This window comes from Prionailurus viverrinus, chromosome B4 (assembly GCF_022837055.1).
Source record: "Prionailurus viverrinus isolate Anna chromosome B4, UM_Priviv_1.0, whole genome shotgun sequence".
NCBI lineage: Eukaryota > Metazoa > Chordata > Mammalia > Carnivora > Felidae > Prionailurus > Prionailurus viverrinus.
This window is the reverse complement of record NC_062567.1, coordinates 125497652-125520689: the sequence shown is the minus strand read 5'-3', so window position 1 is coordinate 125520689 and position 23038 is coordinate 125497652. Positions and strand designations below refer to the sequence as shown.

At 45.7% G+C, this 23038-nt stretch overlaps 1 protein-coding gene across 3 annotated transcripts in view; it reads left to right on the top strand.

The window, feature by feature from the left end:
- The window catches only part of LARGE1 (LARGE xylosyl- and glucuronyltransferase 1), a 541787-nt gene that overhangs the window by 438433 nt on the left and 80316 nt on the right, over positions 1-23038 (top strand). For all 3 annotated transcript variants that reach the window (XM_047867970.1, XM_047867968.1, XM_047867969.1), the window contains 2 exons: positions 20502-20614; positions 22316-22441. In XM_047867970.1, the coding sequence (XP_047723926.1) occupies positions 20502-20614; positions 22316-22441 (239 nt within the window). The remainder of the gene's footprint in view (positions 1-20501; positions 20615-22315; positions 22442-23038) is intronic.

The window sequence follows — 23038 nt, the reverse complement described above, 5'->3', positions numbered from 1 at the left end:
ATGGCTCACTTGCTTAAATGTCCAACTCCCGATTTCGGCTCAGGTCATGATCTTACGGTCGTGAGATCAAGCCGCACGTCGGGTTTGGCACTGGTGGGCTCGACACTGGACGTGGAGACTGCTTAATATGCTTAAGGTTCTCTCTCTCACTCTCCACCCATGCTCTCTCAAAAAAAAAAAAAAAAGATACCAGAGAGACTCACACTCTCTCCCTCCCTCCCTCCCTCCTCCTCCCCCTTCCATGAGGGGACACAATGAAAAAGTAGTCTTCTCCAAGCCAGGAGGAAAGCCCTCACCAGAAAGCCATCCTGCCAGAAACCCTGCCTGGATCTTGGATTTCCAGCCTCCAGAACTGTGAGAAAAGAAATGCCCGTTGCTGAAGCCACCCAGTCCGCGGTGTTCTCTTACACCAGCCTGAGCCACCAAATACAAACCCAATTTCAGCCTTTTCCAGTCCAGGCAGACAGTCTCTGACTGAGAGGTCCAGCCAGGCTTTGGAAGCCATGAATCACAAAGCAGCGGCCAACTCAAGCAGAGCCCTTTCCTTCCTGTGGGGAGCTCTGCCTGGTTCTGGCACTGCCACACCTGGACCAAGCATATTGACCACCAGGCCTAATCGGTGGACGCAAGGGGTGGTCATTTCCTGAAAATGTTTCTGCCCTACTCTGCTGGTCCACAGGTCAGCTCTTCCTGACCCAGACACCTGGGTGGTTCAGTCTGCAGAAGAAGGGAGGATATGATCCTAAATCTTCCTGCCATAAAGAAAATAATCTGGCATTCATTCAGTGCAGTTTCCTTGAAGACATGTTTACGTGGGAGGCATCTGATTTCCTTGAGGCCTCTCCAGTGCACAGTACCCATCTCTTAGAGTCGACTCATGCTTTCATGTGCACTGGCTCACGTAATCAGAGGCGTCGGTGGAGGAGGTACAGAGGGGCTGATGGGCTCCAGAAGTTAGCAGAGCCAGTAAACAGCCCTGTGCTTGCGCCTACTTCCCAGTCTTTTCTCTGGCCTTCAGTGCTTGAGATTGAGAGAGCATTTACCCCAGGGAGGATTACCCAGCCTCCTCCCCAATACACAGGGCTAGGCAGCTGCAGTCTTACAACCTTGTGCCATCCACGCATTGAGGGCCAGGCATTATGTTAGTATCACCTGCTAACACTCACAGAGCATTTACTCTGCTGAGTCCTGTGCTAAGTGCACTTTATGCTTTATCTCATCTAACTCTCAGTATATCTTTTGTCCGGTTTGCACAGGTATTCAAAACTTTCCTTTAGAAGAGTGCTTCACAGTCATGGCTGTGCACTGGCATCCCCTAGGGAGATCTTAAAAACCCTACTGTCCAGGGCTCACCTCAAACCGGTTAGAACCTCCAACTCTAGTTTCTCTAAAATCAAACATGTGTTCCCTTGTTTTCTTTCTTTCTTTCTTCCTTTCTTTCTTTCTTTCTTTCTTTCCTTCTTTCTTTCTTTCCTTCCTTCCTTCCTTCCTTCTTTCCTTCCTTCTTTCTTTCTTTCTTTCTTTCTTTCCTTCCTTCTTTCTTTCTTTCTTTCTTTCTTTCTTTCTTTCTTTCCTTCTTTCTTTCTTTCTTTCTTTCTATTTGTTTATTTTTGAGAGAGAGGGAGAAAAAGAATCCCAAGCAGGCTCTGTGCTGTCAACGCAGAGCCCAACGCAGGGCTTGGTCCCCTGAATCGTGAGATCATTACCTGAGCCGAAATCAAGAGTCAGAAGCCACCCAGGCACCCCTGAGGTGTTTCCTTTCTACTCGATAGGCCTGCCCCCTAATCTTTCCCAAAACTACATTATAAAGTAGTTATAGGTACCCCTGTGTGCCTTCCACAGCTTTCTTTGGACCTTCTCTATCTTCACCTTGTTTCTATAACCGTCACCAGACTCTGGGACTCGATAGCTGTTTGATTTTGTGTACATTCATTCAGCAAAGACATTTTGAGTATTAGCTTTGTGTAATATCAGACCCCGTGTTAGCCTCTGGGCATACTTGAGTGAAACCAGAATCCTGGCCTCAGACTGCTGTCAGGAAGACCCAGGATAGAGGCATTGCAGATTTGTCCATGTTGTCACAAATGGCAGGATTTCCTTCTTTTGTATAGCTGAATTATATTCCTGGTTGGTGTGTGTGTGTGTGTGTGTGTGTGTGTGTGTGTGTGTGTAACACCACATTTTCTTTACCCATTTACCATTAAAGGGCATTTTGTTTATTTCCCTATCTTGACTATTTACTGCTACAGTGAACATAGGTGTGCAGACATCTCTTCAAGATCCTAATTTCAATTCCTTTGGAGAGTTGCCTTTGTTAACTATGCGAGGTGATGGATGTGCTAATTATCTTGATCTTCGTAATCATTTTACAATGCACAGGTATATCAAATCATCACATCATACGCCTTAAATATATACAATTCTATGTGTTGGTTATTCTTCAATAATGTTAAGTTAAATGTTACAGACCCAGAAACAATTATAAAAGGTTGTAATGTATCAGTGCCCAGATGAAGAAAGTCTTGGGCTACAGGGAGATGCAAGGACGCACCTCCAGTGGTTTATTTGCACCCCCATTGTTGCCCAGATTATGACCCATTATCCTATACTTTCCCTGGAACTGACAGAACCCGGCAAAAATGCCAGTGACATCAGAGAGACTAGCCTCGCTGTCTTCCCTTTCCTTGAAAGCTGTTCCTGTCGTCCACCTTTATGTTTAAGCATTCCCCCACCCCCACCCCCCCGCACTGTGTCCTCCTGAGCCCTCAGTTGCCAGATGTCCTTTTAGACCATATTTGACATTTCCCCACAGCAGGTCAGATGTATTTGAATCAGAATAGCATGGAATATCCTGAATTGGTTAGCAGGGCCCTCAGGGACTCCTCGAAGTGAAGGCAATCTTAGCTCAGACAATTATCCAAGAGAAATCACCCGTCTCTTAGCTGACAGTGCTATTGCACAGAGGCAAGCTTTGCTTATTGGGCCCACATGTATCCAGCATGGACCGTGTGCCCGGCACAGTGCAGACAAGCTCATCTTTAGTTATGCTCAACGGAGACGACAAAAGAAGTAGAAAACATAGCCCTTGCTTTCAGCAAACCCAAGATCGAATTGGAGTGCCCAGGCAAATAAATATACTGAGGGAACATTTATTTTCTTTGTCTCAGTCTAAATAGACTAATGTTCAACTGTTCCTAATGTTCAACCTCTTCCTAACGTTCAACTGTTTACAGCAGGGATTGATGCATGCCTGATCTAGCCACCACCTGTTTTGGTGTGTCTCAAGCTAGGAATGGTTTTTACATTTTTAAATGATGAAAAAAGACAAGTACATTTTGTGGCACATAAAAATTAGATGAAATTCAAATTTCAGTGTCCATTAAAGAGTAGCTTTGGATGACTATATGCTCTTAAAAGCCAAACGAACGCTGATCCCCACCCTACCAACACAGAGCTCCTGCTCTTGTGTCCTCTTTGATTATCTTGATTACTAAGAATCACCCCAGATAATTGCTCCCAGGTACAGCTTGCACCACACTTCCCCTCCCCCCACGTAACAGAAGCAGAAATTCATTTCCGGGGAGAAATTTCACCCTGCATTAAATAGATCCTTGGAAGGATAATGCCGTTTGGCTCCACCGATCCCCACTCCTTCCTTCTTTCTGTTTTATTGAATGCTGGAAACGTTATCAAGGGAAGGACATTTATCATTCTTGCCTGAAAGCTCGGACCAGGGTAATTTTGCGCCTGCTTTTTCAATGATTGACACCACAACAAAGCTGGATTAAGTTCTCCCTTCTTTCTGCCCAGCATTCAACGTGCACCCCACTAATCCAATTTATACGAAATCCTCTCTCGTGAACAGGACAGCCTGTGGGTTTGCCCAGATCAGGCTGGCAAAGAGCAGTAGGCTCATTCATTAGCACAGGCTCACACCCCGAAGGGTTACCATGGCCTTCTGCCTGCTGGAGTCGCTTTCCAGTAGATATGGGCCTTTGTGTGCCCACAGGAATAATGCTAATAGTCCTGGCTAACATTTATTGAGCACTTGTTATGAATGTGGTATTTCAAATGGATTATTATCTTGTTTAACTTTCACAGCAGCCCAGGAGGCAGGCACTCCTTGCTGTTCCTGCAGTAGATCAGCTCGCCCAGGGCCTTTGCACCTGTAGCTCCTTCAGCCTGATTTCCTCCCCCCACGTCAGCATCCCATGCTCCCTGGCCTCATGCAGGTCTTTGCTTAAATATCACCTTCTGAAGAGAAGCCTTTGCTGACCATCCATTCAAGATTTCAACAGGTTCCCCGCCCGACTGCTTCTTATCTCCCATTCTGCTTTATTGTTATCATCAGAGAACACACTTTTATCCTCAACCTGCTTACTTGTTTATTGTGTTTCCTCTTCTATCAGCATATAGGCTCCATGAGGACAATGGCTTGTTTTCAGAATGGGTTCTGGTACACAGACTCTCAGCAGATATCAGTTGAGTGAAAAAACAAATATAATTATCGCCATAACCATTTTACAGACCAAGAAAGAGAAGGTTTACAGAAATTAGCCAGTGTGCCCCAGGTTGTTTGGAAAACAAGTAATGAACCGATCCAGAATTAACCTGTGTCTCAGACCCTCAAGTCTTTGCGGTGCTACCCTACAGCATCTGGCCAAACCCAAAGCCTTCTCTAGAAGTGTGGATGTGCTAGGAAATACGGAGACAGAACTGCCTACTCCTCCTGTAAAAACATTCGCTTAAATTCAGCTTTAGTGTAACAGGGATTCACTTTAACCAAGGGACCACATTTGGTCCCTCCTGTGGCTCTAGGCACTGTGCTGGTTGAAATGCAACTGTCCAGAATTCAGTGCAACACCACGGGTAGGTCACCATATTTGTCTTGAGCAGATCTGCCGTGTGTCATGGACTGTTTGAACCTGGGGTGCAGTTGGTGAGACACATGCTACCCTCTGGGAGCTCACAGTTTGTGGCACAAAGCATGCACAATGGCTGTGGATGTTAAAGTCACATCTGTGTAGACAGGGTTGTGTGGGACTTTTTCACAGCCAGTTTGCTTACTAAGCTTGTCCGGCTTCGTCTCATCGACATTGAGCCTGGGAAATGCATGGCTTTGCTAACTAGATGAAACTAGGTTTGAATCTGGGCTCTTCCGTATTAGCTTCTCCGTTACTTCCAACTTCCCTGGGATGTTATAAGGAGTAGTGGTCATGGACACGCGTAGCACAGTGCCTGGGGCCTACAGGGGGCCTATTAGTGGGCTCTGCCATCCTTGTTAGTTATCAGTGCCATTATTTATTATCATTTGGCTTCTGAGCAATAAATTCAGTGCCTACACATCAGTAGGAAGAACTTGGTTTGAGTTTTAAAGTCTACCCTGGGTAATAACGATAGCTCATTATTTAATGAAGGCTACCCCGTGTGTTAGTTGCTGTGCTGACTGTTTTATTTTGTCCTATTTAATCCTCCTAACAATCGTAGGAGTTATGAATACCCATTTTACAGAAGAGTACACTGACCCATAGAGCAGTAATTAAGTCACTCTACTTGCCCCGGGTCACGTAGCTAATAAGCATAGAGCAAGCATGTGGATTGTTGCTGGAACCCTTACTCTTCACACCTACGCTGGAGTCCTCAGATAGTCCAGGCTGGGGGCTTATGAGGTGCCAGTCAGGGAAGCAACAGAACATACCAAAGCTGGAGTCAAGAGACTGACACTCAAGCCCTAATTTAGCCACTTATATGAATGAGCGTCCTGAGCTTCCTCACTTTACTGAGTTCAGTCTTCGGAGTCTCGCTTTCCTCATCTATAAAATGAAGAGATTGCCCTAGATGTTGTCCAAGGGTCCTACCCACTCCATGGGCCTCTAATTCTGCAAGATGGCTCTTTCATTCCACCTGCCACAGGCAGCATCCTGTGCCCTTAGAGTTAGAAAGACCTCGGTTGAAATCACAACTTTACCACCCACTAGCTGTGTGACTTTTCTCAGCCTCAGTTTCCTTATTTTCCAGCTGAATATAATCATCCAAAGTTCTTGAAACAGTCCAGGGGATGAAATGATTATAATATACATGTAATAGGATGTCATCAGACATAAGGTGTTGTAATGAAGGGACTATGTATGAGGTGAATGGGCAGCACTGAAGATATCAGCAAGGATGCTGAGGCACCAGAGATGAGCAGAAGCCACAAGCTGTTGCCACCCCTGGGCCAGGAAATGTGTGTTAGTTTCTCAGGATATGCCATAACAAAATATAACCGATTGGCTGGCTTAGCAGGAATACATTCTCTTATAATTCTGGAAACTAGCAGTCCATGATCAAGTGTCCATAGGGTTGGTTCATTTTGAAGCCTCTCTCCTTCGCCTGTAGTGACCACTTCTCCCTGAGCTTTGATTGACCCTCTGTGCCTATCTGTCCAGATTTCCTCTTCTTAGAAGGACACCAGCCATACTGGATCGGGGGCCATCTTGATGATGTTATTTGTACTTGGCACCTCTTTAAAAATCTCATCTCCAAATCCAATCACATGATAAGGTACTGGGGGTTAGGACTTCAACTTGGGAATTTGGGGGGGAACACAGTTCAGCCCCTAACAAGATACAAAGAGAAGAAACCAGCATGGCTACCCTACATGGCTACCTACATGGCTACCCAGTAGAAGCGGAAGCAGGAGAGGACACTGGCACTGTAGGACACATTGCCCAAACTGGATAGTGCATGAGAAGAGAACACCCTCTCTTTCCTCCCACCCTCCAGTCTGTGGCCAATGCCTCCAACTAGGAATCATCCAGCAGGGGTCACAGGTAATTCTGTCTGTGGGGAAGCATCTCTTAGGGTGCAGAGAAGACCAGAGAGTGGGGCTGAAGCGGACAGATGGAGAATATGCCACTTGGCAAGGCATGTGCTGCATGAGAGACACTCCAGAAGTGCTATTTCTTTCCACTTCATAAATGGAGGGAGAAAAGTGAAGAAGGCGGCTGTGCACGCCTACCTACCTCACTGGCTGTCCTGCAGTACATGCTTTTTCTCTGAGCATGTGAACGAGTGAGTAGTGAAGAGGCACACAATGCATCCTTCCATGTGGACTCACTTTGGTTAAGTCTGAAACTGCAAAAAGCTTCTTGCCCTTTCTGCGGGCCATTAGCTCCGCATTCAGCCAGGCTCTAGCACACGTTCGGCTGGTCAGAATCGCCCGGCCATCCACACCGCCTCACCCTTCTTGGTAAGCAAATGAGACATCATCTTGTGCAGTGGAGCATCCAGCCAGACTGGTAGGGAGAGGCAGTCTCATTATTTGTAAAAAATTAAAATCTCCATGCCAACGAGCTGGTCAGCAGGTCTGACTTCTTTTCAGAGAATAATTATTTTTCCGTACCTGCTGAAATGTCACAGGGTTCCCGGTCCCCCAGACAGGTTCTGCTGTGCTGTCCTTGGCTCTTGCATCTACCTCTGGCTTTTCTAAGCGTTGTAATATGCTCCATTTTGTTCAATGATAATTTTTTTTAATGTTTGTTTATTTTTGAGAGAGAGTGTGAGCAGGGAGGGGCAGAGGGAGACACAGAATCCGAAGCAGGCTCCAGGCTCTGAGTTGTCAACACAGAGTCCAACGTGGGGCTCAAACTCACAAACCGTGAGATCATGACCTGAGCCAGTTGGATGCTTAAACGACTGAGCCACCCAGGCACCCCTTACTGATAATTTTTAGATCTACCGCTTGGACTCTCTATATTTGTTCCCATATACAGCTCCAGAAAATACTTTCCTCTTGCTGGAAGAGACAGGTCAGAGACTCTTTAATAACCACCTTAATGACAGTGGGCTGGGCATGGTCAGAATATCTCTTCAGTATCTGTTGTCTCCTGCTATCTGATGGTCTGCCAGTGAAAGCCTGTCCTTGTCTCAGAGCAGGTCCTATACGAGACTCCATCTCCTGATGTGTTTTCTGGGTAGCAGGAGAGCCAGAACTACAGACCAGCAGGCATGGCTTCTGCCTTGGATTTTTTCTTATCACTCACTGTTTAAAATGGGCAAACTCTGGGGCTCCTGGGTAGTTCAGTTGGTTAAGCATCCCAACTTTGGCTCAAGTCATGATCTCGCGGTCTGTGATTTTGAGCCCCGCATCGGGTTCTGTGCTGACAGCTCAGAACCTGGAACCCCCTTCTGATTCTATGTCTCCCTCTCTCTGCCCCTTCCCTGCTCACACACTCTCTCTGTTTCTCTCTCTCTCAAAAGTAAATAAACATTAAAGAAAACTTTTTTAAATAAAATGGGCAAACTCACTTACCTTCTAAGACTTAATGATTATCTGAAAACTTACCCGAATCAGAAAAATGGCAGGAATAAGTTTGGCCTAAGACAGCAGTTTAGGGTGCTTGAGAATCAAGTGGATTTGGGGTCTTGGTACTATGTCAGTTTCCTCGGCTGTTGTAAGTGCCAAGGATTCAGTGTCATCATCAGTTTATTCTTTCATGGCTCTGGATGCTAGGAGTCCAAATCAAGGTGTCAGCAGGGCCACGCTCCCTTCTGGGTTTCTCAAGGAGGATCCTTCCCTGTCTGTTCCAGCTCTGGCAGCCCCAGGTGTTCCTTGGCTGTGGCTGTACCACTCCAGTATGTGCCCCTGTCTTCACTCTACATCTGTTTCCCTGTCTTCTCTTCTTATAAGGACACCAGTCATTGGGTTAGGGCCCATCCTTATTGAGTGTGGCTCATCTTAACTATACCTGCAAAGACCTTGTTTCCCACCAAGGTCCTATTCACAGGTAAGGGGGTATGATGTGGACACACCTTTCTGGGGGGACTCAGTTCACCCCATAATAGTGATTTTCCTCCACTTATTATTTGCAAAACACTGTCTGATTAAGAAGACCTACCTATAGGGTCACGTGGTGGCTCAGTTGGTTAAGCTTCCGACTTCAGCATAGGTCATGATCTTGCAGTTCATGAATTCAAGCTCCGTGTTGGGCTCCGTGCTGATGGTACAAAGCCTGCTTGGGATTCTCTCTCCCTCTCTCTGCCCCTTCCATGCTTTCTCTCAAAATAAATAAACTTTTAAATAAGAAAAAAGACCTGCCTGTAGAATCTCCTTGGGTCTGTGCAGTTGACCAGGAATTATCTCCCTTATTTTGGTCCAGGAGTCTAAAAGGACCACACTGAGAGGAGTTTCAAGAGCTTGGTTGGAGAGAAAAGGGGACCAGGAGACAAAGAGAAAGCCCAGGAGAAGGGTGGGCTCCTGGGGAAGTTGTGTTTGCTTCGTGCTGGTTGTTTTACTTTGAGCCACCCACCTAGCCTTTTTGAACCTCAGTTTCCTCATAAAGATGAAGATAGGGGTGGGAGCATGGATTTGATAAATTTTTGAGGTTTCTTCTAGCTTAATATTCTTTGGTTCCACAAAACTAGCAATGTGGGCAGGGAACACCACCCACCCAGGAAAATCCAGGCAGCTCTGAGCAGTGGGTGTCTGTAAGTGCAGAACTGGACATAAATCAGCATCAGTCAGCTCCAAGACCCACACTCCTTTGCTTTAAAAGTGGACAAGGGCACCTTCGTGGCTCAGTCAGTTGAGCATCCTAGTTTGGCTCAGGTCATGATCTCACAGTTCGTGAGTTCAAGCCCTGTGTCGGGCTCTGTACTGACAGCTCAGAGCCTGGAGTCTGCTTCGGATTCTGTGTCCCTCTCTCTCTCTCTCTCTCTCTCTCTCTCTCTCTCTGCCCCTCCCCCACTCATGCTCTGTGTCTGTCTCTCAAAAATAAATAAACATTAAAAAAAAGAAAGAAAAAAAACCTCTCGTGCACTGCTAGTGGCTGTGTAAAGAGGAAGAAGCAATTGCAGTGTCTGCCTAGACTGCACGTGTGCACATCCCTGGACCTAGAAAGTCATACATATGATGCCAAGAGACCCAATCAGGGATGATTGTAACTTTCACGACTGGCAAAACCCAAATGTTCATCATCAATGTAATACGTAACTAGGGTGAGTTCTATCCACGTAATAGGTTATTATACAGCATTAGGTGAACAAAATGCCACGTGTAATAATGCGACTGGATCTCACAGGCATAGTTTTGAGCCAAAAGGCCAGTCATAAAAAGGCCACATACTATATGATTCAATTTACATAAAATTCAGAAACTGATAAAACGAAGGTATGAAGTCAGAATTTGGGATAATGGCAACATGGCGGGTGTGTGTGCGTGTGACTGTAAGAGGCATTCTAGTCTGTCAGTGATGTTCTGTTTCCTTGTCTGGGGTCTAGTTCCAGCAAGGAGTTCGTGAAGCTGTGCACTTAGGGTCCCTGTGGTTTTCTGAATGTATATGATACTACAATTAAAAGTTTCCTGTAAGTCGCAAAAACAAAAATGCTCTTCAAGTCTTGGTTGAAAGTGTTTGGCAATCAGGGCACCTGGACGGTTAAGCGTCTGACTGTTGATTTTGGCTCAGGTCGTGGTCTCACAGTTCATGGGATCAAGCCCCACTTTGGGTTCCAGTATGACTGTGTGGAGCCTGATTGGGATTCTCTCTCTCCCTCTCTCTGGCCCCTCCAACCTCCCCCCACCAAATAAATAAATAAACTTAAAATAAGTGTTTGCCAGCCACCAAACCCTTCATGTTCTTAGCCATATCATAACCATAGCCAAATACATTCTGTCCAGTGACAGATATATTTTTGAACCAAGCCTGCCCTTCTCCAGAACACCCCTCTCTGTTTGAACACTCGTAGATCCTTCAGACTCTGGCATGCGGGAACCGCTCTGTTTTCCATCTCTGTGTATCTGGTGCGTAGAAGTTCCTCAATAAATATTAACTGAATGGATGATTGAGTGAGTGAGTGACCACCAGCCTCTTGTAAGGTATGAACTGACCTTTGTTTCCTATCCATCCACACTTTCAGAAATCCCAGCAAATATAGGCTTCAGGTGGGAGGATCTCCATTTCCTCTCTGTGCTCAAGAGCTTTCAGAAACGAAAAGATTTAACAAACAAAAAGTAGAAGCTTTTAATTTATGTGATCAAAAGTGAGTCCCAGGTAAAATCAGCAGGGGATTTTAAATTAAGTGGTTTTTAATAAACTCACTTTCTCGTGGGTCATGCGGGAGAAGAGAAATGTAGAACTTCAAAGCGGGAGAGGAAAGTGGTGATTTTGAGGGTCATCTTCGTGAACGTTTCTGGGATGAGAGCCCACATGTTCCCCTGAGCCCCTGGTACAGAAGATGTGCAGTACCCACTTAAGGCTTTGTTTCTCTGGTTCAAACCAGCAAAACCATGGGAAATGCTGAGGGACGAGGGGAACAGATTTGTATCTTCATGTGTTGGTCCCTGCAGTGCAGATAGAGAGCCAAGAAAAGGCAGACAGAAGCCAGTGAGGGCGCAGAGTGAAGGAAAAGCAACATCCTACCAGATTCCTGGGGAAAAGGGGAGAAGAGGTCCTAGTAAATAAATCTGGGAAATGCTGGATGCAGTAGCCCCCTTTGAGATTCACTGTGCACACAGATACAGCCTACTGTGTTTAACTGACCATCTCCTAAACTTAATTTACTGATTTGACCCTGTTTCCCACACACCTGTTGGCATCCTGCAGGATACCACGCAATACATTGTGACTTAGCACGAGTGTAAGAACAGGGGTCTCATCTGAAGCCTGCTCTGATCTCGTCTGAAGGAGTCATGTGGCCACTTCGGACCTCAGTTTCCCCTGAACTAAGAAAGTACGTGGTCTGAATTAACCAACCCAATTCTGGCAGTATTCTTGAGCTTGACTAAAGAGTGGAAGCAGGTTGCATAGAAAGAAAGGAAGAAAATAGTGGCAGACTCTTTCAAACAGAATTCTTGCACAACCTAAAGAATGTAGGCAGGAGGTGGTGGGACACGAGCTGAGGTCCGAGTTGAGTGGGCCCAGACACAGAAAGAAGAGGGTCTCTGTGCCACCCAGGAGAGAGAGATGACATGATAACTCTGAAACACTGTCCTGACTGCATCTCTCTCCAACTGGTCACCTGTGCTCCCTTGTAGCTGATCAGGCCCCACTCTATGGGGAAACCCTCCCTTTCCTGGCCTCCTGTAATGCCTGATCTCCCCGTATGTTTTCGTACAAGTAAACTGCTTATGGCCTGTGGTCTTCACACAGTCCTTCAAGCATTTACTTATGTTTTTTAAAGAGCTACTTGACTTGTTTTGGCTTTGGGCCACTGATTCAGCTAAGTCTTGTCGTATCCAGTCATGAGCATGTGCACAGACACATGCACACACACACACACACACACACACACACACACACTGGGAGGCAACATGGCATGGTTGAAAGGCTACAGGTCAAAGGGTGAGACTAATTTTGCCCCTCACTAGCTAGGTGAGTGTAAGATGGGGATGATTCTATCCACCTTGCAGGATTGTCCTAAGACTTGGAGGCCCTGTAAGTAAAGCCCCATCTCTAGTATGCAGCAGTTGCTTGAGAAATGGCGGGTGTTATCAACCCTGGTACCATATTTAGTCTCTTCTCCTTGCAGTTCCATTGGTAAGAACCAGTATCTGGCTCTTTTAAAAAAGCATGATTTTCTCCCTCCTCTCTTCATAGACCTCCCCCTTGCTTTCCCTGCCATCTTGGCTAGCAAGCTATTGCTACATATTCAGTTTGGAAAACAGAAACATTGCCCTCTGATCCACAGATGAAACACCCTACCACTGGACCAGATGTTCGCAGGAGAAGCCTTTGATTTTTAATTTATTTATTCATTGATTTATTTAATGTTGGTCTCTTAGGCTCCCAGCACAACAGCTGAAGGTAAAGCCGTGCCAGCCCCATGCCTCCCAGCCAGCTCCGTTGGGAGTCCCTGTCAAATGGAAGGCGTGCTGCCTCTGTGCAGAGTGCTGGCCTCCAGGGCCGAGGGCTCTCTCTGTGCTCCCAGATCCGGGCAGCAAGTATGGAAATGGGAGGAATTGTGCAGTAGCAAATACCAGCCAAAGGCCAAAGTCAAGGTCTTTGGTACCACCATCCCCCTGACAGCAGGAAAGCGCTGTCAAAGTCTGACTCGGGGCAAGCCCCGCAAAGCCAAATCTGTGTTGTTTCGGCTCAAAAGGGTCCAATTTCAGAAGGAGCCGTCATCATTTTAACCAATATTCACTCAAAAAGCTTGTTCCCACATTGAATGCATGCATATAATTTGTATTCATTCTAGTGGGAATTATGCAAGTTGAGTGAGTGATAATTAGGCACCTTAATGAGGAAATGTATAGTTTCTGTAACTGTTATTTATAAGCTTTTATGTACCACTTCATATTTTCAAAGCCCTTTACAATCATTAATTAGGATATCTCCCCAGCACCATAGGAGTGAGGTCAATAAACAGCTAGAGCTCTGTTTCTGTTGGAAATGTTGTTTTTCAGCTCTTGTACAATCTGTGTGCAAACTCCTAACCTTTGAAGAAACAGGCAGATTCTCTTATGAGTGTGTACCGTGTGATTGTATTTAACAGTCTATACAGACTTCCTAGCTGCTTAGAAACATCATTTATGCACATAATTTTACTTATGGTAGATTTTCTTTCCTTTATTATTATTTTTTTCTTCCTTGTAGGTCACATCCCTTAGCTGCCACTTAATAACCCCAGGGGACCTCCTAATCATGCTGGTTGTGACACCATAAGCTGACTATTTGACAGAAATCTGAGGAAGAATATAGGCTTGAAGATATTTCAAATATTTTCAGTGTCCGGGGCATTCCACACACGAGGGGATTTTAAAGAGTTTTAGAAAGACAAGTTAATTTAGGCTAGTAAGTGAATTACTAGGCATGCATATTTATTATCAATTAATATTTCTCAGTTCAGCCATATTAAGTACTGTGCCTGCTGTGCTAGATACTTTTTTTTTTATTTGAGGGAGAATCTTAAGCTGGCACCACATGCTCAGCACGGAGCCTGATGCAGGGCTCAGTCCCACGACACTAGGATCATGACCCAAGCTGAGATCAAGAGTCAGCTTCTCAACCGACTGAGCCACCCAGGCACCCCTAGATACTTCATAATGTTGTGGGATTTTTACTTTGAGGTAGGAAATAATAGATCGTGGCCTATACCAGATACTTTTAAAGATACACTTTTTTAAAAAGTCCTCCTAGTCATGTTGAGTTAATGTGGGATTGTCCCCATATATTATAGGTAAGGCACTGGGGCTCAGAATCCCAGTGGCTTTTTTCAAGAGAACTTGGTGGTAAGTGATGCTGTCAGGACTCAAACCCAGGGCTTCTGTTTTCAAGTCCAGTTGGAAAAACTTGAGGTTTCCACTTAACATACAGTTTCCTCTTATGTGACAGCTACAGAAACGCCTGTATTCCCAGAATCCACTCAACTGCATCAGCGTGAGGATGTGAGGATATTTATTGTACAAATAACCCATGGTTAATTACAGATTTATGAGCAAAGACAAATGGTTTCACCCATGCTAGACAATTTTATGTGGCCGCTTTTTAACTTTCTTTTTGGGGGAGAAGAGGGGAAAATGGGTCATTACCTTTTAAGGTCTGCTGTTCAAATGTGGTGGAAAATAATCTGCTACCTGATAGGCAGTCACAGCCCTGAAGGGACAAGCGTGTCTGGCTTGACCTTCACACAGGTGATCCTTTGCATCCTTTCAGAGGCTGCAGGTTAGACAGGATTCAGCTTTCAGGTTGGACATCATTTTTTTCAGGAAGCTTTTCCCTAATGCTTCCTCCCACACTCAGATCACATTTCCCAGTCCCAGATCCCATGCTTCTTACCCCATCTTGTATCTGTCACAGTGTTTACATTGTCTTGATTGCCCATCTCCCTTCCCTATTAGATCTTGCTCCCTAAGAGCAAGGACTGCGTTTTACAACCGCTAAGTCACCAGCTAACCCAGTGAATCGTAGGAGGTGCTCAAAACATACCTCTAAATGAATTGTAGAAGAAATAACTTCTGAACGCAGGCCCCATGAATAAAGACCAGACAGGATCCCCACTGGTTTGTTTGACAAGTCAAGAGAAGCTCACATATGGCCGGGCTGTAGGTCCTGGGAGCCCTGATTCCCATGAGCTTTTGTTGGCCTGTGTTGGCCAAGTACGCACTTGGCATTAATGTTTAGCATGAGGCAGCTGTTTCAAAACATTGAGACAGGGGCTCCTGGCTGGCTCAGTCAGTAGAGCATGTGACTCTTGATCTGGAGGTTAAGTTCAAGCCCCACAGTGGGTGTAGAGAGTACTTAAAATCTTTAAGGGGAGCCTGAGTGGTTCAATCAATTAAGCATCCAACTTTGGCTCAGGTCGTGATCTCACAGTTTGTGGGTTCTAGCCCTACATCAGGCTCTGTGCCAACAGCTCAGAGCCTGGAGCCTACTTTAGATTCTATGTCTCCCTCTCTCTCTCTGCCCCTCCCCTGCTCATGCTATGTCTCTGAAAAATAAATAAATGTTACAAAATTTTTTTAAAAAGACTTTGCCGTATTTCTAAAAAACAAAAAACAAACAAAAAAAAACTTAAAAAAAAATCAAGACATACATACATACATCCCATAGACCTTGTTGGCACAGGGGATACACCGGCTTCATTAGTTCTAATGTTCTACAATAAAGACCCTTTTCTAGATGGGGCAGTGGGAGACACTTACCATGACATTGGAAAGTCACTTCGTAGCACCTCACTTCCCATGTCTATCCAGAAGCGATGATGAGTAGCCTGTCTCCTTTCTAAGGATATGGTGGAGTCAGAAGTGGATAAATGTGGAAACTCTTAAATGCAGAAGCTGACAGTGAAGTTCATAAGCTTTATAACATGTTCGTTCACGAGTTTTTGTTTGTTTTGGATTCTGATTGAATCAGGGATGGGCAGTAGTATATTTAGTAAACGTTCTGGATTCTGAGGAGAAAGCCAAACTGCATATTGGCTTGTCAAGTTTGCAAAGAGAGAGATAGTTAAGTGGCAAAGTGCGATTGATTGTGCCAGCTTTGCTGCATAGTCTGATGGAAGGAAAAAAGTAAATGTGTGGCTGTAATTCCTGTGGAATTATAATTCCTGGCTAAGGAATTACAGCTTGTTCTTTAGGCTTCCTGAGATACTAGAGGCCTTTGAGCCTGTGAAGTGACCTGATAAAGCAACATTTCAGGTTGGCTTTTCTGAAACAGACCCAGTTGTGGTCATTCCCTTGCTCAAAATCTTTCACTAGCTCCCAGGTGCCCTCAGCAGGACTTTCCAACCAGTGTGGCACACGTGGGTAATAGATGTGCCAAAATAGTGATCCCATCAGCCATCGGGGCCCCTGAATGGGGCCTGGAGCAGCCAGACCCCTGGGTCAGCCTTTCCAGCCCCAAGCAGGCTGTAAGGATCTCATGTTCTATGTAAGAAATGACATGAAAATGGTTGGAAAGCACCTCTTGCACAGATACGAGCCCTTCCTGATCCATCCCTGCTCACGTGTTCAAGGTCATGTCCTGACATTTGCGCCCAAACACTCTATTTCAGCCATCCAGCCATCACACACACCTGTTCCCACACGTCTTACTGCTCTGCCTTTGTCCGTGTTTCTTCAGATGTCCCCCTCGTGTCTGCCTGGCCTGATCAATTCAGGCTGACCCCCCCCCCCCCGCCGCCGCCCTCCCCAGACTCTCTTAATGAACAGTGCACGTTCTCAGTGTTCACAGCCCTGGCCTTGAATCATGATGCTTAATGTGTCTTCCACAGATGGGCATGACCAAGACTAAATGCTCTCCATCCAGTAAATATGTGTTAAATTAATATTTTGAATAAAACCCAAGAAATTGGGAAAAGTAGGGAAGAAAAACACGTACAGGTCTGTTTCAGTTGTTTGCACAAAATAGGTGCTCAATAAAAAACCACCGAATGAGTGAATAAAGGAAGAGATGCAAAAGCCATTTAAAAAAATTTTTTTTAATCTTTATTTATTTTTGAGGGAGTGAGAGAGAGACAGAGTGAGAGCAGGGGAGGAACAGAGAGAGAGGGAGACACAGAATCCGAAGCAGGGTCCAGGCTCCCAGCTGTCAGCACAGAGCCCAACGTGGGGCTCAAACCCACTAACCGTGAGATCATGATCTGAAGACACTTAACTGACTGAGCCACCCAGACACCCCTGGTTTTTCTTTTGAGAGAGAGAGACAAAGAGAGACAGAGTGTGAGCAGGGGAGGGGCAGAGAGAGAGGGAGACAGAATCCGAAGCAGGCTCCAGGCTCCCAGCTGTCAGCACAGAGCCCGATGCGGGGCTTGAACCCATGAACCCTGAGATCATGACCTGAGCCGAAGTCAGACGCTCAACCGATTGAGCCACCCAGGCGCCCCGCAAAAGCCATTTTAAATGTAGCATCTTTGAGATGCTGCAATGGCCCAAACATGAGAGAGGAGAAAGAGTAGTTCGAGATGTTTCGGGGCACGTGGCACCATCAACACAGCGATCCTTGCACAGTTTTGGAGGCTGGACCCCAGCTCACCTCTCAGCCATGTGCCCCACAAATTGAGATTAGGATGCTTACTGCAGCATCGTTTGTAACAGGAGAAACAAAGGAAGCAGCCAGAATGTTGTTCAGTCAGGCAATGCATAAATAACTTGTGGTATATTTTTACAATGAGTGAAGTGATTGCCATGAATAGACTAGATATTGCAATCTTAACATGGTTAAGTCTTAAAGACGTAATGTTGGGTGAAAAGGTAAATGAGAATTGAGAAATGAAATACTCTAAAGGCATCATAGATTGTTAATTAATATATGCACAGAGAATAAAACTATAAAAATATGCATGGAAATGAAACCCAACCACCTCAGGATAGTGGTTACCCTTGGGAGAGAGAGAGAGAGAACCAGAGTGGGATGAAGGAGCTTTTGATTTATCTGTAATGTTTTATTATTCACAGCAAATGTGGCAATATATTAGCATTTATTAAATTGGGGTGGTGGGTATTTGTCATATTAGTTTCTAGACTTTTCTGGTGGTTTGAAATAGTTCATGCTTTTAAAAATAAACATGACAACACCCAGTGCTCATCACAACAGGAGCACTGGGTGTTGTATGGAAACCAATTTGACGATGAATTTCAAGGAAAAAAAAAATCATCACATAAAAAAAAAAAGGCTAGGTAACTGGGAGAATAACCCCACATTTCTGCATTTAGTCTTCTGGTCTAGACATTTGCCTCTCTTCAACTAGTCTGGGAAACAGGGTGGAATCACATTGGCCACAGAGGACTTGCCAAGTCTTAATACCCATTAAAAAGCATTAGTTCTCAGTTCAGTCCCCTGAGACTGATAGATCTCCCATTGACATCTCTAGAGGCTTCAAAATGTGCATTAATATCCTCCATCTTGTTTGTAGCCTCCACTCCCTTGCCATTTTTTCTGTATATTAGAGCACCTGTCCAACCTAATTAGGATTAGTTTCTACAGTAAGATGAAATTGTTTTACGTGTTAGGGATCTATTTTCCTGAATCTATCACTATATTCTCTTGGCTTGTAACTCTGTAAATTTTTTCTTTTCTTTCTCCACAAGAAGCAAATAATATGCTTATGGTGAATTTTACTATTTCTGAAATTGCTTCCGTGAACAGTTTCAGCACCTGCACTGACTGGCGAGGGTCAGCTGTGTGCCCGGTCTTCCCAATGGGGTGTTCAGTGAGATTACTTTGGGAGTTTGAAATCAGCCACGATAGGAGAATTTACACCACAGGAACCAGCAGATGCCACAAATCACATTTTCAGGGTTCCTCCCCCCCCACCCCGGGAGCTTGTGGCTAAACATTTACCAGTGTACCATGAATGGATGTAACAGCTTTCTGAGTTGCACAGGGCAGGTAGCATTTTTCTCATTTTACACATATAGAAACCAGAGGTCACCAAAGGGAAAAAGTCTTGGCCCGAGTCCCTGGGCTCGGGTGCTGAGGCTTCGGTTTTTGTGGTGTAGATGAGAGAACACTAGCCTTGGAACCAGACAGATCTGAGTTTGAAGCTGGTGTAGCTTCTCTGGTACTGTGAATTGTTCCAGCGTCTGACTTAGTTTCTCAGTTTCCCCACCTAAGAAATAAGGATGACAGTATCTAACCTGCAGTGATCTTGGGAGCAAAAAGGGAAAAGATACGTGCAAAAACTGAGCAAACCATAAAAGATGTGCAAAGGATGTAATTTGACCCTTTGGCTTAACGAGTTCAGATCTGTGTATTACCCCATTATTACCGCTACCATATATATATATTTTTTTTTCTTATTTCATCTTTACCTGACCAAACACCTTTGACTAAATGGTGAATTTACTTTTTTTCTCCAAATATGTGCCACTGGAATAGGTTTATAAAAAACAAAACAAAACTCCCAGAGTTGACATTTATATGTGATTTGGGGAATCAGGTCCTCTCCAAAACTTAGAAACGTATGTACTAGGTATCAACTCAGATCATTTGTCAACTGCCTGGAGTTTTCTCCGCTGAGCTTTCTGCTGAGCTCAGCATCCTGAGGAGGATTGATTTGGGAGCCCATGGGTGCTACAGTTCCATCCACCAAATTAACTGCAGTGGCCTGCAGGGAAATTCTCTTGGTTCCTCGTGTTCTGTGTTCTGTGCTCTGTGCATTCTCTATATGCTCTATCTGACCTGGAAGTAGACAGCTGCTTCTGAGTCATTCAGCAAAGCCAAAATGTGCTTTTCTTTTTAGGCTTTTACTAGTTAATTTTTACCTGAGTAATATGAGTTGTTTTAACATTAAACAAAATAATATCAACAGCAGGGTTTGCAATGGCAGTTTGTCTCGCTACACGACCCCCCATTGACCCAGGTCCCTCCCCGTAAAAACTAACAAAAGAAAGATGGAGTGCATCTTAGAGACCAAGCATCAGCACGACCTTCACTGTAGTTACATCTGTGTTCGTTGTGGGGACCAGAGAAGACTTTGGCAATCAGAACACTGAAGCAAGCTCCCATGGCTTGTCAATAAATGCAAAGAAATCAGCCAGTCTCACCTAGAAAAAAGTCACAGAGGAGCCGCTTTGTGTGTGTAAAGATAAACAGCATATAGTGTACAGACGCCTTCCATCAGCTACACCTAGGGAGGTTGTCCTGTCTCTGGGGAAAAAACACAGGGAAGAACCAAATGCTTCTCGGGAGCGTAGTACGTATCAGGTGCAATAAGAGGCTCTTTTCAAGATTAGCGTGGCAGAATCTCCGTAGCACAAATGTACCGCTTTAACCTGCTTTAAGTGTGCAGTTCAGAAGCATTAAGCACATCGACGTCGTGCCACTGTCTCCACCTCCCCTCTCCAGAAAGTGCGAGGCTCTTTGGCCCATCTCACTTAGTGTCGGCCACAGCCTTCGATGCTATTGTCATGTTTTCCAGCAACGAGGATGTTCAGAGAGGCTGTTTGAAGTCTCATCCTGAGTCACTGGCAGAGCCTGGGATTGAACCCAGGTATGTTCGTCTCCAAGACGTGGACAGGTGTGTCTGGCTGTCTGTCTGACTGTCGTTTTTTCCTTCTTCCACCCTATGCTGTTGCCTAGGGGTGATCCTGCTGCTTCTGGACAAACTACGGAAGATGAAATGGGAACAGATGTGGCGGCTGACCGCAGAGAGGGAGCTGATGGGCATGCTGTCCACGTCCTTAGCGGACCAGGTGAGTGGCCAGGTGAGAAGGTGCAGTTGTTCCTGGACGCCCTGTGCGGTTTCTCCAGGAAGCTTGAAAGTAGAGGGGTCTGAATGATGTCTCCACCTGTCGTGTGACCCATTCATCGCTTCCTTCAGCAGACCTTCACTGCATGCTGCGTGAGCCAAGGATGACGTTCAGAGACAGGATTGCAGAGGTAAATGAAGGACGTCGTCCTTGGCCTCAGAGAGCTTCTAGCTTATTAAAGGAGACTGATGAGGAGGCATTCGGAGGAGCTTGCTGTCTTCATCTTGGTGTGGGGTGCATAGAACACCACAGCACATTTCCCAGACAAGGTTACATTTGCTTTTCTGGCACATAGGATCTAACTTTAAAAGCAATGCCTTTCACTTAGATCCCGTGCTATGACCCTATCCTCAAGGGAAATGCATTTAAATGGAAGAGACAAACTACCTGTCTTGAATAACCAGCTTCTAATCCAGGCGATCTGAAAAAGTCTGTGAACTCCACCAAACCATTGATGTGAATGCATAAAAATCCAAATCCTCATTTTTGCTAGCAAATGCAGGTGCCCGAGCCTTTGACCTTGGCTCTGCCAGGCTCACACATTTAGATTTTGAGTTCCCTGTGGTGTAGATGGCTGTGTTGAAACGGGGAGAAGACTTGTCTGGGTTCTCTGCGTTTTACCCTTTACTGTTCATCCAAAAAGCAAGTGCAGTCCCATGTTTTTGCCCGATGTTCAACTGTCTGAGTCACTGAATTTTTGTAAAGTTTTCTAATACAGAGGAAACAAGAAACTCTGTAGGGTGACTTTACTATTTTTTTTTTTTTTAGCATTGTTATTATTCAGTATTTCCCAAGCAGCCAGAAACTAATTTCCTTTTTCAAACATGAGATCTGGTATAATGAATGAGTTAAAAATTACCCAGGTAGCTGTTTTAAACCTGAGGGGAAAATTGTCCTCCATCATCATATTTTAAGTCAGGTCACAATGACTCCAGCATGTCCCCAAAAGCTAGCAGTTGCGTATCTGTGTCCAATGAGGGTAGTTTATCCAGTCATCTCCTTCTGCGAAGGCACATAATTCACCCCCCGGCACCAGCTGTCAGCAGCTAGTTAATAAGTGTGGTCTGGTGCGACGAGAGCTTGGAGAAAAGCCCAAAAGAAGGAAAACTCCCTAGAAAAGTCGGAGTTGGATTTGGAGGTGGGGAGAGCGTCCTCGGGCACCATGGCCTGCAGGAGTCCAAGGCGCATCCATCATCGTGTCCCCGCCAAAAGCCCCAGGAAGAACTGATGAAACAAGATCTATAATTTGTCTCAGCCCCTGAATGAGCAGAGCAGTTGTCATCGTGCAGTTTCCTCTCCAGGAGGCCCAGGATGGATGACACAGGACTCCTGGATGAGGTGGGAAGAGGGGTGGAAAAGTGACTTCATTTCATCTGTGCTGGCTCCGGTATGAGAGACCAGCCGTGTCTGCTCCCACGTCCCCTTGCCGGATGGCGCCTCCTGAGGCCAGCAGAGCCCGTGAGCTTCAAGCACGCGTGGGGCGCTCCCCCGTCCGTTCCAAGGGGAATGCCTCACAGCGCAAGCCAGCCTGTGCTCAGAGCAGGAGCCTAAAGAGAGGCCTTTGCACAGGAGGTGCTGTGCCCGTGAGCTGGCCTCCTAAGTGAAACGCTCCTGACCATTCTATCTCTGGCTTTTATCTCCCAGGATATTTTCAACGCTGTCATCAAACAGAACCCCTTCCTCGTGTATCAGCTCCCCTGCTTCTGGAATGTGCAGCTGTCGGACCACACCCGCTCTGAGCAGTGCTACAGGGACGTGTCTGATCTAAAGGTAGAGGAAGGACAGGTTGCAGTGGATGCAGGGCCCATGGCCGGAGGTGGAGGGAGGTGTCCTGCGGTGGTGGCCGGTGGACGGAAGCCAGATGGGGAGGGCTCTTCGGGGGATGAATGGCTCTGAGCTTTGTGTGCATGTGGTGAGAGAGATAAGGACACAGAAGAGCAGAGAGAATGTGCTTTTCTCCTTTGTTTTCTTTTTTTCTCTTGTTTGGGCTTTCTAGAAAGCGTAAGAACCAGCTTGCGTGGTTATTCTTCTTGCCACCTGCTGCTGGCTGTTTTGGTTCCTGTCCGCTCCCCAAATCCAGTCATTTAATTGCAACAGAAACATTTATTGAAGGACTACTCTGTGCCAGGTGCCATAGATATGGATGGGAATAACTTACTTCCTACTCTCAAGTCAGTCGTGGCTAGGGGAGAGACACATGTGAGGAAATGAATGTAAAAACGCCTGCCAGGTGCTGTGGTGGGGTGGGGTAGGGGTGGGAACGCCAGCACAAATGTCTCATTCTACCTCAGGCAGCAGTGACAGTCACAGAAAAGCCTTCAATGTTGGTCTCTAGGTACTGGACATAGTGGTAGGGCCGGGACATAG